At 42.5% G+C, this 16,200-nt stretch overlaps 1 protein-coding gene across 2 annotated transcripts; it reads right to left on the bottom strand.

The window, feature by feature from the left end:
• Window positions 1-1,543: 1,543 nt before the first annotated feature.
• On the bottom strand, window positions 1,544-12,224 carry rbm17 (RNA binding motif protein 17). Of its 2 annotated transcripts, XM_080754015.1 has the most exons (13): window positions 12,113-12,224; window positions 11,195-11,333; window positions 9,668-9,784; window positions 8,894-9,060; window positions 8,069-8,181; window positions 7,536-7,583; window positions 6,135-6,273; window positions 5,696-5,847; window positions 5,184-5,234; window positions 4,079-4,152; window positions 3,526-3,624; window positions 3,193-3,265; window positions 1,544-1,901 (listed from the first exon to the last, which is right to left on the bottom strand). In XM_080754015.1, exons 2-13 carry the CDS (start codon window positions 11,315-11,317, stop codon window positions 1,798-1,800), a joined length of 1,260 nt encoding a protein of 419 aa, XP_080610141.1. In that variant the 5' UTR covers window positions 11,318-11,333; window positions 12,113-12,224; the 3' UTR covers window positions 1,544-1,797. The 2 variants fall into 2 exon arrangements, with proteins under 2 accessions (XP_080610141.1, XP_080610142.1); XM_080754016.1 differs by lacking the exon at window positions 7,536-7,583.
• Window positions 12,225-16,200: the final 3,976 nt, after the last annotated feature.

Raw genomic sequence — 16,200 nt, forward strand, 5'->3', positions numbered from 1 at the left:
ATATTCACCATATACATGAGTTTCAAGCAGTTTCCTCATATTTGATCTCAAATCAGAATAATGGCATTGAATTATCCATTTTCTGAAAACCTTAAAAAGCTAAATTTCTACCTTGTTTACTTAAAATGATGTTTTTAAACATAGCAGTGGCCGCCATCTTTTTTTCTCACAATTTCTTTAGCTGGATATCAGCAAAACTTAATAGAAATAAATTAAAACAATTTGCCTTCAGCACTTAAAAACGAAAGAATAAATAAATCACACCCAGTCTTAAGTGAGTGTTGGCTTTAATGAGTTAATTTCATTAAACGTCCTGCGAAGCTTGGCCAATGTCCAGCTTTGCGGGACGGACATACGGACGGACGGACGGACATACAGATCAATCTAAAACAATTAGAATATTGTGTAAAAAGGCATTGCAGATTCTCTAGCACCCCAAATCGTAACCTACTGCGGAAACCTCCCACTGGACTTGAAGAAACTCTGAATTCAAAAGGTTGACATTTCTAGATTATAAATCCTTGTTTTAAGTGGTCTCATGTAATATTGTAATATTTTGAAATATGGACTTTTGATATTCATGAGCTGTATGCCATAAAAATTGCATAAAATCGTAAAAAAAAGGTTTGAATAAAGCCCTTTGCACAGACAGTTGCGTTTTTTTTCTTCTTTTTCGTTTGCTGCGTGAATAAAACGCTTTGGATTTGTTGTGCAATGCTGTGCGGAATCAGCGCTGCGGATCCCAAAAGGAGTCATAAAAGGAGTGATGAGTTTTTTACCGCATGCGACAAGACGCACGAATCGAACTGGGTTCGATCGAGAAAAAAACACACGGCCGCAGCCACTCGTCGCACGGCTAATTCGGATCCGGTGTGCATGAGGTCGTAGAGAATCATTGTTTTCTTTTTAAAAAATGAACTTGTCCGTTTTATCCGTGCGGATGAACGCGCCTGTGTGCAAAGGGCTTAACTCACTGCATGTGCAATGTATCTATAACATATGAATGTTTAAAAAAATCTGTTTCAAGAAAATCTACTTTTACACGATATTCATTATTTTTTAGATTAATCTGTACATACACACAAAGCCAAAGCACATTTTCTTAAAAGTCTATGGCCTCTCTTTAACATTGAATTTCTCTCTGACCAGTTGGAATGGAGCTGGGTTCTTACTCTGTGCCCCATGCGCTGTCCCATGCTACGACATAACTGAATTAAACCTGCTCTGGTGGGATTAGTTATTCGATTTTCTTTTGGACCTCAAGCGGCCCCTTCACCCTTTTACATAATGTTTGAATGAGTCTGAAGCTTGTGTTCACTGGCCCAGGAGGAGCCTCAGGGGCACTGTAGTCCAATGTGGAGTCTGCTGTTACATCAGACAGAAACTAGGTTTCCCAGAGCAACGATGACAGAGCATTTCATGAATCAACTCAGAAATGAGAGCAAAAGATGTATTTATTTTTTACAAGGGAAAAATACATACATTTGTAGACCTATAGATCATACATCCATCAAGGATGTATGATCGTAAAAGGTAGTGCATACCCTTGGTTTGTGTTGACAATGACATAAGCACGTTTGTGTGTATGAACAGCAGAACAAGACAAATGTAGACTTCACTAGGTGCTGTTGTTCATTTCATATAAAATGGGTGGGGCTATTTACAAAAGGACACGTAGTATGGCTACATACATTATGCGTGTGTGTGTGTGTGTGTGTGTGTGTGTGTGTGTGTGTGTGTGTGTGTGTGTGTGTGTGTGGTGTGACAATGAGTGTGAGGTGAACCAAACAGGAATCCTCACACCTGTTCACCAAGGTCCAGTACCCGGAACTTGTCCAGATTGTAGAAGCAGGCCTTGACAATACGGCCGCCGAAATACCTCCCGTTCAGATCTACCACAGCTAGGATCCAGAGAGAGAGAGAGAGAGATCTCAACATTAAAGCCGGATTTATACTTAGTTGCGTTGAAAATAGCCTACTGTATCTACAAACTCACATAACGTTGCTCTGCAAAATGTGTGCGTGTGCATGCAAAAAAGCAGTGTGCGAGGCCAACCATTCCAATTTCAAGGGTGGTCAGTGATATACCACTTCAACATATTTCAAGTAACCTTTCCTGGGATGTTTGTGTCTTAACTGGACACAAGCTCCAGTGTGCCTTTGAAGTGGAGATAGATGTCCTAAACTATAATTCTGTATGTACAGTATGTTCCCATGTATTTATTAACTGAGCATCGCTGATTGTAAGCTCTTGTGACTTACAGGCAGGAATGTCCTGTAAAACAGCTGTGTTTGCCTCTGCTGTTTTGGAATTATTTATGGATATAATAATGAAAATATAATAGTGTGTGGACAAAGCCTTGTACACTGTTAATTTGTTCTTGTGCTAGAAGGGTTGATAGTGTCCTCCTTTTCAGGAGTTTTGTGATATAAGGAGTGTGGTTGCTTTGCACTATAGGGGATGAAAGTGCGTAGTAAGACCAGGCATGATGTAATACATTGGGGAGACAAGTTTCATGTTATTTCTGATTTGGGCCAACCCATTTAGAATGGGACCCACTTTAACCCACATTAACAGATCGCTTATACAATGGCACAATGTTGCATAATTCACCCCAAGTCTCTCCTGACAAAGCGAGATGATTACAATGATGTCTATAATAAAGATAATAATTTGGTCCCCGCTCCTTGGGGTGTTTTTCGTCACTGTATATTTGCACATACATGAAATTTGTCCTCTGCTCCTCATCCTATAGCTACTAGGAGCTGTGAGCACAGACAGAGGTACGGTGCTCGGGAGCAGTTAGGGGTTAAGTGTCTCTGGGACCTTCGGCTCTATAACCTTTCAGCTATGGCCGCCAGATGGCAACACGACTCGTATCCAGTCCAGCTCTCTGCTTCAAATAACCTTTTTGACATTGTCAACCAGCTGGTGTCCTACCTGACACCAGGGTCTACATTCCTCAGTGGAGGAGCAGGGAGGGAGACCACCTCCAACCACTAAAGAGGTGCTAGTTAGATTGCATTCACATATTCTACCATACAGACTGTAGAATAATTAAAATAAGACCAGGATCGTAGCTTTAAGACTAAGAGGGGTCTTATTGGTTAATGTGAACTTAAGTTACATTATACAGTAACAGGTATACGTTTATACCCTGGTCTGTGGGTAAGCGGATAGAAAATACTGACCTTTGATGGCCGACTCGACTCTCTCAAACTCCAGAAATATTCTCACAGCTTCATCATCTGTCACGAGAGCAATCTGCAGAGGGGATTAGGCATGTTTTAATTGTGGTGAAAACTGGAACAAGTTGACAGTGCATTTTGAAAACCCAGACATTTTGTTGTTTTACAGACATTTGCAGGGACTCCCAACAAACTGGGACATCTGGTCACCAAAGTATACGTGTAAACATGGACACTGAAACTAAGCACATGATTGTGTCATAACATTTGAATTATATGGAACTGCCAGACTATGTCCAGTTCCACTTTCAGGAGAACGAACTGGGATGCTCTCACCTCAAAGATGACACATTTGGTCACTTTGCCATATTTTTCACATTCCTCCTTGGTCTCCCCTTCCAAGTCTTCGTCCACTTCACCTCGACCAACCATGTTCTAAAACACACACACACACACATACACACAGCATAAGAATATGTTTTTGGTTCAGTGGGCACAGTGGCATCCGTAATATTAGCATTTCAAGCAAGGAGACACGTTTGCATATAGATATAAGTAACACGCCCTATGGACGAGAAGCAACCGTCAGGTCGCAAAGCAATTTCCCCCAACACACACACAGACAGACACTGTTCGGTTAAACAGCTGAGCTGTCTGTGAAAGCCACAGGAAATCAGCGATGCGGCACAGAACCATGCAAGTGAGTGAGCTAATCAGCGACGCGGTGTGACTCGCGGACATGAGCTTGACATTTTCATACTAACTGCGACATGATGGTCGTAATCACACTGGTTGCCCAACATCTTTCTTTGACTAGGAATCTGTGTTGGGATGGGAATCATTGTCATATAGAATGTTTAATTTTATTTTTTAGCATGTCTAGACTTACCCGTAGCAACACAACCTTGGTGGGACACTTCAGGATCTCTGTGAGGGGGTTGGCCTCCGACTTCTTAGAGTCCGCTGATTGTACATACAAAGGTGACAGGAAGGTCAAGGTGACAGGAAGGTCAAGAGAGTTCACGCCACAGTGCACAGGAGGGATGTTATTCGACGCATTATTTGCGAATCGACGCGCTGAGGCCAAAAATCAATGCATCGATCGCCTTTTTTCACTTTTTTTCCCGCTCAGCAGCAGCTGAGAGGAGAGCACAACGGCGCAATACTTTAAGCAACACAACTTGCAGCTGCACCCATCAGAACTTGCATCAAAGCCCTAATAATAATTATAATAAATAATTGCTCTTCCTTGCGTCGTTAGCATGGAGTCTGTTCTCTAGAGACTAGAAGTGGAGTGACAAAGTCCATGGAAAGTAGTGGGATCGCTCAGGCTGGCACCCCAGGCTAGTGTATCAAAAATGTGGACGAGTAGTGTATTTTGTGTTGTTTTATTGTCAATCTTGACAAAATCACTGCACACGAGGCGACGCTGCCATTAACAAGCGAGCTTTCGTGTCAAGCATGCATGCACACAAGGCATGTAAACAAAACACATCCAGTCAGCGCGCACTGCTATGACGCGTGCACTCGAACAGACCAGCATTGTTTCTCAACCAGTAGTCCGCGGACCTGACTAGCGCTGTATGCATGCGAATCTGCGATGCATGCATGCACAACACAGACATTCACTCCCCGACACAGACACACACACACACACCGGCCAGAATAATTAATGGCTACTGGTTAGCTGGACGAGAGAACTGGGCTGTGAGATTAGTTGGGTTAGCAGTACACTACAGCAATAAGTAGCCTTAACTAAATCAACATTTATCACAGTGTGTCATGAGTAAATTGTTGATGGTTGTCGTTTAAAACACTCTTTTTGTCAGAGGACAGGAGGGGCATTCACAAAGTGGCACTACCAACATTAAACTGTGAAATAAAACAGTTCCAAGTGGAACTGAATGCTGATGAGAAAATTACCCCCCCCCCCCAACACACACTGGATGGGACAAACAGAGTAATAGCAGATGTGTATGGAAGTGGAGGCCAACCTGAGGAACCCGCTCCTGAAGTCTCAGCAGCCGCTGACTGGCTGGATCCCGCTGTTTACACACACACACACACACACACACACACACACACACACACACACACACACACACACACACACACACACACACACACACACACACACACACACACACACACACACACACACACACACACACACACACACACACACACACACACACACACACACACACACACACACACACACACACACACACACACACACACACACACACACACGATGAATAGTATGCAGACGAATAGAAACATCAATATGCCACTTCATTGTGAATGACACTATGGCAAACTGCTGCTGTTGGGGTTCTCAGAAGGATAATAATACTATTAGTGTTATTTTAATCGCGGTGAAAGACAGACCTGCTGCTCTATATGAAGTGCCTTTAGATGACTTTCTGTTTTGGGTGCTATATAAAATCAAATCAACTCGACTTTCAGGGGGGGGAAATGGTGGGGGAAACACTGGGCTCATTACGTTTCTCCGCTGCGTCTCCTATGATGATCTTGCCGCCTCTCTTGCTGGTCTTCTCCACCGACAGTGCGGTGCTGAGACCCTGTTCATGCTTGCCCAGGCCCTGGCCTTCTCTGAACCCGTACTTCTGCATGATCTTGTGGGCCACGGTCCCTCTGCAGGAGAATGGAGGGAGAGCAATGGTTTCAAAAACACTGGATGTCACAACGCTGGATGTCACAATGCGTGGCATGATGCCAACAATCCTGAAACCTTGAACAAGACACATTTTTTTTTATTATCAGGGATGTGGTTTTAACGATACATGCTGATAACAATGCCAGAAATGCAGGAAAGCCGGGATTTTTATTTGATATAAATAGGTGCGATGGAAAAAAGGAAGCACCTTCAATAAGGTCAATTGACATGAATGTTCAGTGTTTGCTCATGTTTGTCCACTCACCCCATGTTAGCCAGGAAGGAGTTGGTGGGACCAGGCGGAGAGCGAGGCCGTTCTGAATCCTCGTACATTGGCGGTGGAATGGCTGCCTTTGAGCCTCGAGCAGGGCGCCCTTCATCGTCATAGGAGTATGATGAAGAGGCTGAATTCAAGGAGGAGGAGAGAAAATGTGTCAATTACACACACTCTACTATCCTATGACTTGTGATGCTAAATCATCAGCGGTGGTTTTGACAACACTGCTACCTGCTGGACAAACTGTAGAGCAAGGTGTAAAGAAGGCCTGGCAGCTTTTTTCTCTACCATGATTGAAAAAATGATGATTCTTACATACAGTAGGATCATGATACATATGAGACATGAAGACGTCTGATATGGTTCATGCTGTAACGACACCAAGCAATATCATAGTTTTAGGGCTCCCTTCTAGTGACTATGTACAAACAGAGGATCATATGGCAGGCTGAGAGGCATAGGCACCTATTCCATAGGTGTTACATGGCTAATAGTGTGTATTTATAGTTAGCTCATTTGCAGCCCCCTCCCGAGTTATTACCGTTGTTAGAGGCCGCTAGGGCCCGAGTTTCAGCCTTTTTTTCTTTTTTTTTTTCAAAAATAATTTTTGGACCTCCAAAAATGTGGTAGGCATGATCGCAATCGTGAAATTGTATGTTTAACCCCCATACCAACCACATCTTTCAAACATGGCAGCAATGTTTGTTTACATTTGAAGAAAACATAATGGCTTCTATCTCATGAATGCCTGAACGGATTTCCGAGCGGACTTTTTTGTTTGAAAGCTGTGAACAGCGTGCACACACATGGTGCATGATCTAGGCAAGGGCGTGCATGGATCCGTGCAGTAAAAATTACATGTTTTGGCAGCCCGGTACTTGGCAGCCAATTTGAAAAGGCAGAGAATGAGTTAAACCTTTGATCTCCAATCCCTGTAAATATGTTGTGTGTATTTACATGTATGTGCTTGTTTGTCGGTTGCTGTTCTTTCCCTATGGTGCTGAAATGCCTGCATTTGGCAACTTTTTCAACAAGTCATGTGTTGGCTATGGTTATTGCAGGTTTATGTTGGGGTGTGGCATTCAACTGCTTTCAGCACCCACTGGCAGAAATGTTAATCGGCGCCTATGCTGATAAAAACCATTCAGGATTAATTCCATTCAGGCAGGCATTAACGCTCCATCCAGTACCAGTAACCTATCAGTAGCTTTTGTGCTCCAATGGCAAGAGCACAGAATGCCAATGCTAAACTAACGGAATGCCTTATTTTAACCCTGTGTGTTTTTGTGCATTGTCTTCCTATTACAATTCCTGTTGAATGTGTCAGAGCCACCCACGTTTCTATGTATAATGTATATACCCCCACAATAAAATAACAAACAAACTCACGGCTCTCCACCAGCGATGAAGGAGGGGCAATGGCTGCCCCACCCATACCTGAGACAACAGAGACAAAAATACATTCTCAGCCTACCATTTTCTGAAAAAGTTAGAAAAGCTCTAGCTAGAGTTACAACAGTTAATTGTACTAATCAATTATTATATTTAAAAAATCAATATGATATTTTCCACATAATATAGTTGAAAAAATATATGTTTTTCAGTTTTTTTACTGGGTATAATTATAAGAGTGTATATGGTTTTTTATATGAAATGTAAGCATATCATAAGCAAAATAATCATTGACCGTCTTTCATGCTATGTTCAAGGGCTTCTGGAGAAAAAAACAGTTTCAGTTACTTTGTCATTCAGCTTCACACATAAGGGTGGGAAGGAGGTGTACTAAACACATGGACGATTTGTTTTGTGAGTGTCTGAATGTTACTAATCATTTCTAGGCTTGAGTACTTTTGATTTCTCCAGACAACACTGAACCATGAACAGGCGAGACAAAGCAGCGATCTCAGTGATGGGCCACTCACTTCTTTTCCTCTTCTCCTTCTCGTAGTCCTCTTCGTCATCCGAGTCTCCCTCGGCCGCCGGGAAGCGAGAGAATCCACTAGGTGCTCCGCTTTCATGCCGGTCCTTCCTCTTCCTGCAACATACACGCACACACGTTCAAAACGGCTAGCACTCGCACCTGTCTGAGCATCTGCTGTCCTTCAGTGATAGGAGCTCATACTCAGGGGTAGCCTAGCTCAGCTAGACACAATCCAACCATGTTAAAACAAGGTGGGGATGTATACTGCAGATCTATACTGCAGTTATTTAGCTGCATTAGTATAGAGTTGGGCTAAGCCAGGCTAACTCAGGGGCGTCACAAGGGGAGGAAAGTGAGTTACTAGGGCCCAAGGTGAGGGGGGGCCTGGAATTATTTTATACTTTAGCTATTGAAAAATAGCAGATATACAAGCTCACAGGGCGGCACCGAGTGCAGCGCTGCGAGCTTGTAGATCTGCTATTTTTGAAAAGTTGTGAAAATGTGTGCAAATCTTTGAATATATGCATTTTTTAAGCGAACATTTGTAACTCAAATTTTGCTTCTGGGGGGTCCCTGGAACTAAACATTTTGAGATGGGGGTCCTTGGCCAAATACATATAATTTTGGTAGTCCTTCACTTGAAATAGTTTGAGCACCACTGACATAGAAACACAGGTTTTAAAAAAAATAGCAGATCTACCAGCATGCAGTGCGGCACTCGGTGCCACGCTGTGAGCTTGTACATCTGCTGTTTTCAATAGTTAAAGCACAAAATGTGAGTGGATTCTTGTAGGCCCAGAATTTGGTGCGACACCCCTGATCATACTTCTCTCTCTCGTCTATCTCCTTCTGTCGCTCCTGCTCCCTCTGCTTCTGCCGCTCCTCTCGGTGCCTCTTCACCACCTTCTCGTAGTCGTTGGGGAACATGGGGTCGTACTCGTCTGCCAGGGGGATCAGCGCATCTCCAGATGAGAACCCACCAGGCACTGCATCCTGATGAACACGCACACATGCAGGAAGACGCGTGAATGTGCACGACACGTCCAGTGTGTTAGGACAGTGGTTCTCAACCTTTTCAGGCCGCGACCCCCAAAATAATAAAACTGGGGACCCCCCCCCCCCCCCCCCACCCTGACGAGCACTAAGAGTTGAGGATTTACATTTTATATAACATGGTTCTATTGTGAAAATAGCTCACAACGCCTTGCGTTGCGAGACCGATTTCGGCCTCTAATATTTGATAATTTGGCCAACGTTTAATTTGTCATTTTAGAGGTATTTAAAAAGTCCTTAAATTGTCACTTTAGAAATGTACAGATACCCTCTATACACTTAAACTTTATGTGGTTTGTTTACGCTGGTTTGTGAGAAAGCAACGTTGCACATTAAGTTAATCATCTGGGGACCCCCCAAAATAATTTGGGGACCTCCGACCCACAATCCAAGTGAACCAAAACAAGCGCTCCTCCTGAGCTCAACTGCGTTAGAAGAAATAGCTTTACACACACACACACACACACACACACACACACACACAGGACAGACTGTAAGGCAGAGAGATTCCGATATAAAGACAGTGAGACGACAGACGTTAAGTTACCTTGAGTCCTGTAGCAATGTGTGGGGGCGTGTCAGAGATCTGCCTATCATCACCAGAACCGCCTCTCTTCAAATCGATGACAGGAGCCAGAACATGGGTCTGCTTCATCCGCTGAGTCTGCACACAATTAACATACACCACACACATACACAAATATATGAATTACACGCTAGGGCATTACAATGTCGTACAACCATTCATCGTAAAATCATCAGTGTTACTGTATCCGTTTTTAGCTGAGTGTACAATTTTAAATCAGCACAACCAACAGGTCCACTTAGTTATATACGTAAGTGCTCGTACAGTCACATTGCAAGATATTTGCTCCGATTATGCTGTCGCCGACCTTTTTTGGGGGCGGCCGCTGACAAACCCCCCGATCTGACTCAAGATCTGGCTTTGCTCACCGAGGCTTTGCTTGTTGTGTGTGAAAGCCTCTGCGACAAGATCATTGCCTGATTCCGGCGCTCTGCGAGAGCTTCACAAGCGTTTCTAATATCTGGCACTCTGGCAGGTTAGATATTTGGCTCTATTGCCGTCTGGGCTGTAAGAAGCACTGAAAGAAGCATTCGTTTCAACTTTCAACCAGTGAGAGAACAGTACCAGCCGATCCTCCTTTTCTTGGGTCCATGTGTTGTTTTGTGCATCAAAACCAAAACAAACCACCACAGAGAAATGATATGGACTGTAATATGATGTAAAATGTTGACCCTGTGAATGTATGTGCATGGGACAAAATAAAATTTACGTTTAAAAAAGAAAAAAGCCAAAACAAACAGGGGGGAGAAGACGATGCAGCATGTTTCCAAAGAAAGCCTTGCAGAAAACAAAAAATGCACACCAAAATAACACATGGACACAACAAAAGGAGGATCGACAGGTTGACCTCTGGCAGAGATGTTATCCTCAGTTTATCGTTCCAACTTTATTAACTTCCAGCAGCGCACTGAGTGAGCGCACACACCAAAACATCCCTCTCAACAACCAATCCCTGAGCATGATGCTGCTAATGTCCATTCTCCCAACCATAGACATATAAAGGCCTCCTCTGTCCTGGGGCGTTGGTAAAAGAGGACAGCAAGCTTCCAGAATTCTGAAGGACGCTTCCTTGTGCGTCACAGAATGGGATGCTCGGTAGGCCAATCAGATACGGGACTCCCTCTTTCCCACTGCAGGGGGCAGAGTGCCTTCCAAGGATCCAGTTACGCACTTCCACCAGTCCTGTCTTACCAGTCACGCCAATGAACTGCAGTGGCAGATGAGGTATCTAGCTTTTTATATCTGTGCTCCCAACATCACCCCCTTTCATTGACCAAAAACACCCAACGGGGTCGCTCTTGTCTCGTCTACAACTCGGCTATGAGTCCTGTGAAATGTCGTGCGATGTGTGATCCCTTCTCAGAAAACCACAACGATATTATGACAGCCGATTTCAAGAAAGACACTTGTGTAGTGTGAAATACGTTAACAATCTGATGACTCCCCGACCGTCTCAATGTCTTGCAGTGTGTTCCTGCCTTAACTCACCTTCGCCTGAGTCAGAGCTGCCTTTTTGACTTTGAGCTGGGACTGGAGCAGCTTGAAGTTCTTGGACCAGCCCTCGACCTTGGTGTCACTGGCAGCCAGTGGCTGGTCGTCGTACAGAGACATTTTTGTCCAAGCTTTGCTGCAGGGGCACAAATTACCGTCATTTTCTGTTTAATATAAGTGACAAATCAGTGCTGGGTTTTCAACCTTTTTAATGTCAAGGATCATTATTTATTCGCCATTTGAGCCACGGACCACCATTTGATTTGCCTCTCAGACCCAAAACCTAGAATATTTTGTTATCGTGGTATAAGATCCCCTCGCCCATAATTCATAATTCCATCCATGCTGTATCGATGTTGGTTGGAAATGACAGGCAAACGTTGATCACCATTGTCTAAATGAGTAGGCCTAATGCAGATGTTTACCAATAATTTAGAGTGTAAAATCGTCATTTTAAATTGTCATTTTACACTCAATCAGTGGGTCCATTTGCTTATCAACTCTCCATCATTTAGCTGGAGACCGCCTGGAACCCCCTCAGACAAGGACCACTGGTGGTCCCCGGCCGGACCACTGGTTGAAAACCAATGTTTTAATTGAATATAGTGACATAAATGGTTGGTATCCTCCTCAACTAAAAAAAAACACTTGTTCAGTTGACAGCACAGGGAGGCGTTTAGCAGAAGAGCTGTCTCGTTTGCATTGCACTTATTTATATTCGTTATTATCTTCATAAGCAGGTTAAAGTTTAAAGAGCAAGACATGGACAGTGCTGCTGGATGGTGAGCTAGCTAGTTGGCTAGCTAATGTTATTCACCAAGCTAGACAATACAGAAAGAAAGATACCAAAAGAAATAGCAACATTACGAGATATATTAGACGCTGTTACGCTAAACGGGTTACGTTTCAACTCACTAGTTTGGGATATATCCTGGGACACACGAACTAAATTAACCTCCAAATTCTGCAAAGAGACAGAAGCATGTAGCACATTTCACTAGTCTCACACAACGACACAGCGACCGACCGTCAACTCAACAATATAAAACAATGTTCTGTACTTTGTCGCCACCTGGCGGTTGGATGACCATTTTTAGAATATCAATTCAATTCACTCTGTGGTCCACCAGAGGTCGCAATAATTCAATTATAGGGTGGCGGCTGGCATGAGATGTGACTGATTGATTGATTGATTGATCCAGATGAGATGACGTACAGCCAGGTAAAGAAGATAGCCTAATCTGGTTTAGGCTAAAGCGGGATATCTATCCTAAATTGAGGATCTCTTTGTGAATATTTATTTTAATGCATTCAAATCAGAAATATCATAAACATTTCACACACAGGCTATGACTCCTCCTCCAATTATAAATACAATTCTAATCTCCTCCCCAATTGCATATTAAAAAGGCTTAGACCTCAATTAAAATGCTCACTGGTGGACAGAGAGCTAGGCTGAGTGTAACTTAACCAACTCGGTTAAAAGAACAAACCTTTTAAAATATGGATATGCGCTGGGTGATTTGGTGTATATTTGCAGTTTTTCGACATGGAGCTGCAGTGACATCATCTCCAGCAGGTTAGTACAAACGTAGTCTAGAGTTTGTTTTAGGTCGACCTTTCCTGTATTCGTATAGAGGAATGTATGGGTAATTCCTAGTATTCATTGCCAAGTGTGTTTCCATGACACATACAGCATATCTTGTAGCAAAAATACTAATTCCAAAAGCTTAATTATCTTAGACTGTTAAAGGTTCTCCACCATAGGAAAAAAAAAGTGCTCAGGCTGAATTAAATATAAAATAATCACTTTGGTTTGAGTAGAAGTAAGCTAAAACGCCAAGTCCTCAACCTGTCCCAAATCATAGGCTAGGCTACTCGGCTACTTCAGTTACGAATATAAGTCAATCAATTCAAACAAAATAACATTTTGACTTTATGATTGCATATTCTAATCAATTCTTCTCACCAAATGTCATTAAGAGTGAATAATGTATTTTTATGTTTCAAATCTTGTCCCTCAGTTGACTCTGTCTCCCCCTGTAACACTGATGCAAATCCACTTAGTCGTGGGCCCCAGGGATATTTTGGTTCAGATTCTCGCAAATTCGCCAAATTTGGCACAGATGTTGTCCATAACATACTTAATCATTTTAAGATGGGTGCCAAGATGGGCACCCCATGGTACTGCCATAATTGAGCAATGCAATTGGTGTCCCATTAACTTTACATTACAAAAAAAAAATCTGCTTTAAGTAGCATATAACTGGTCAAACTAGGGGGTTTTCATGATTCTGAATCCATTGCAAGCATCCGTTTTGCACAAAAAACATTCCTTGGGCTAAAAAACTGTCCTACAAGACTATGGTTTAGTGATGAGTCTTTTAACACTTTCGTGGTGTCCGTTTTAGCCCAATGAATGTTTTTTTATGCAAAACGGATGTTTGCAATGGATTCGGAATCATGAAAACCCCCTAGTTTGACCAGTTATATGCTAGGCCTACTTAAAGCAGATTCTTTTTTTTGCTTTTTTTTCCCTGTAATGTAAAGTTAATGGGACACCAATTGCATTGCTCAATTATGGCAGTACCATGGGGTGCCCATCTTGGCACCCATCTTAAAATGATTAAGTATGTTATGGACAACATCTGTGCCAAATTTGTGCCGAATTTGCGAGAATCTGAACCAAACGGTCCTTTTATTGCCCTGGGGCCACCGACTTTGTGGTAACGCACCCTGTTACGCTTAACTATAGAGGAAATCGATCAAAATCACAATTATGAAAATGTGGTTGATAAATATATAAAAACATCTTCTCTGTCTTACTCAGAGGAGTAATTGCCATCTTTAGCATTATGTTCCAGTTACAATTCTAGGAAATGATCAATTAAGCTGGACAGATATATTTTTTTGACAGCTGAACATGCCCTACAGACAAAAAAATATATAATTAAATCCTGTGTCTACCAAATCTTGAGACGCTTTTATTTTCGTACTGAAAAATTAACATGCATTGTTTCTCTTGTCATTTTTGGACATCTTGTTTGGAGTCATTGTGTCACTTTATTGTCTCCACCAGCCGAAGGCTGAGGGAGAGTATGTTTTCCCCTCCGTCGGTCCGTCCGTCCGTCCGTGCGTCCGTCCGTCCGTCCGTCCGTCCGTGCGTGCGTGCGTGCGTCCGTGCGTCCTCGCAGTTTGTGAGCAGCTAATCTCAGTCACCGTTGGCCCGATCGCTGCCAAACTGAGCACACACACTCCCTGGATGCCAATCTAGAACCTCTGCCCCACATTTTTCAAATCAGCCTCATGGTGGCGCTATAACAGGCCATTTGTGTGGCCTGGTTGTTACCAGCTAATCTCCGGCGCCGTTGGCCCGATCGCTGCCAAACTGAGCACACACACTCCCTGGATGCTAATTCAGAACCTCTGCCCCACATTTTTTAAATCAGCCTCATGGTGGCGCTATAACAGGCCGATTTGTGTGGCCAGGTGGAGACCTGTGCTCGGAAGAGCACTGCTTCTAGTTTATATTCTTCTTTTGGCCCTGACAGCCGAATACAAGAAGCCAACTCAGAAAACCCAGACATTTAAACCTTTTAAATCCTGCAAAAAAACAAAAAAGATGTATTTTTAATTTTCTAGCTGAAATGGCACCGAATTGCAGGAATGACCCATATATGTTTTTATATTCACTCAATCACTCACTCAGTCTGTACATCAACAATCAACACTGTACATTTACATCACTCATTTACTCATTTAGAGATCCAGTGCAGATGGGCCAGCAGGCAGTAGACCTATTCAATTTAGTCTTTAGGTCCCAATCTTATAGGCTACTTTCTGGATTAAACTGAATTATTTATATGTTTTTGTACAAATAAGGCATTACTTGGTTGTTGTAATAATCTGTTATATCCTGACATCTAGGCTATCCTTTGTTTGCAGACAAATGCACGTGTAAGTGCTCACAGTTACCACAGGTGGAATTCGCTGAACCTCCAGAAGCAACTAATTGTTGTCAAAGTGAAAACAAATACTGGTACAAGTGTATTGATGGTTACAATAGGGAGGCAGGCACCTCCCACCTCATCAAGTGTGGAAAGGAGTCGGACCAATGGGAAAGAACCAATCTCAAATGTAAACGTATGTAACACCCAAGAAATATTATAATGGAGATGCATAAATAGCCTGTCTGTCCATAGCTGAATCAAAGGTTTAGCCCCATGGTTTTAGTTCTAAAACGATTTTAACCCTGAAGGCAAATCTTGTTAATTTACGGCATCATTTTGAGTCCTGTTGTTGATAGTGAGTTTGACTGATTACCTCCATTACACCAAGTTGTACTTCACTCTTATGCTATATCAGAATGCAGAATTGTCGCCAAATGTAATTTATCTTTATGTCGGACATTAAAGGTAAAATACAAACAGACATCTATACATTTCATTACTGTATTCTGATCTCTTATATTACCCTTACACTATGCTGATCTTTTTTTGTTTTGTTTATTTATTATTTTTTTCTGTCTGTGAGTAGTTGTATTGCAGTGTATTGTCTGGAATTGTTCCCCAAAACATAATACTGGGTGGTGATCAGTAGGCTGGTTGTATTACATAAAACTCGAGACCTTTCGCTGTCAATCTCAATCATATCTTTTTAGCTTCAACCAGGTCTCTCACATCACATGTATATCCAAATAGTTCTTAAAGGGTGTGAGTGAGGAGAGAATACTGCAATTGCGCTTATCTGACTTTACCATGAGATTGTCTTTCCCGTGATTGGTTTTAGTCATTTCTGTGGCATTTCGGAACTCTGATCTTTTCTGCTACATAACTTCCACCACTACCTTGGCGAATGTGTCTACCAAATCTTGAGATGCTTTTATTTTCGTACTGAAAATGAACATGCATTGTCTCTTGTTTCTCTTGTTTGGACCTATCTTGTTTGGAGTCATTGTGTCACTTTATTTATATTCTTCTTTTGGCCCTGACAGCCAAATACAA

The sequence above is a fragment of the Nannobrachium achirus genome, assembly GCF_963921795.1.
Source record: "Nannobrachium achirus genome assembly, chromosome: 23".
Lineage (NCBI taxonomy): Eukaryota > Metazoa > Chordata > Actinopteri > Myctophiformes > Myctophidae > Nannobrachium > Nannobrachium achirus.

Excerpts from the sequence above, each read along its gene's own strand:
- rbm17 (XM_080754015.1), bottom strand. The coding sequence starts at position 11,317 with ATGTCTCTGTACGACGACCAGCCACTGGCTGCCAGTGACACCAAGGTC. Across the intron at positions 8,182-8,893 it reads GAGATAGACGAGAGAGAGAA|GAAGAGGAAGGACCGGCATG; the intron begins GTATGATCAGGG and ends TGTATGTTGCAG. Across the intron at positions 3,625-4,078 it reads CCAAGGTTGTGTTGCTACGG|AACATGGTTGGTCGAGGTGA; the intron begins GTAAGTCTAGAC and ends TGTGTGTTTTAG.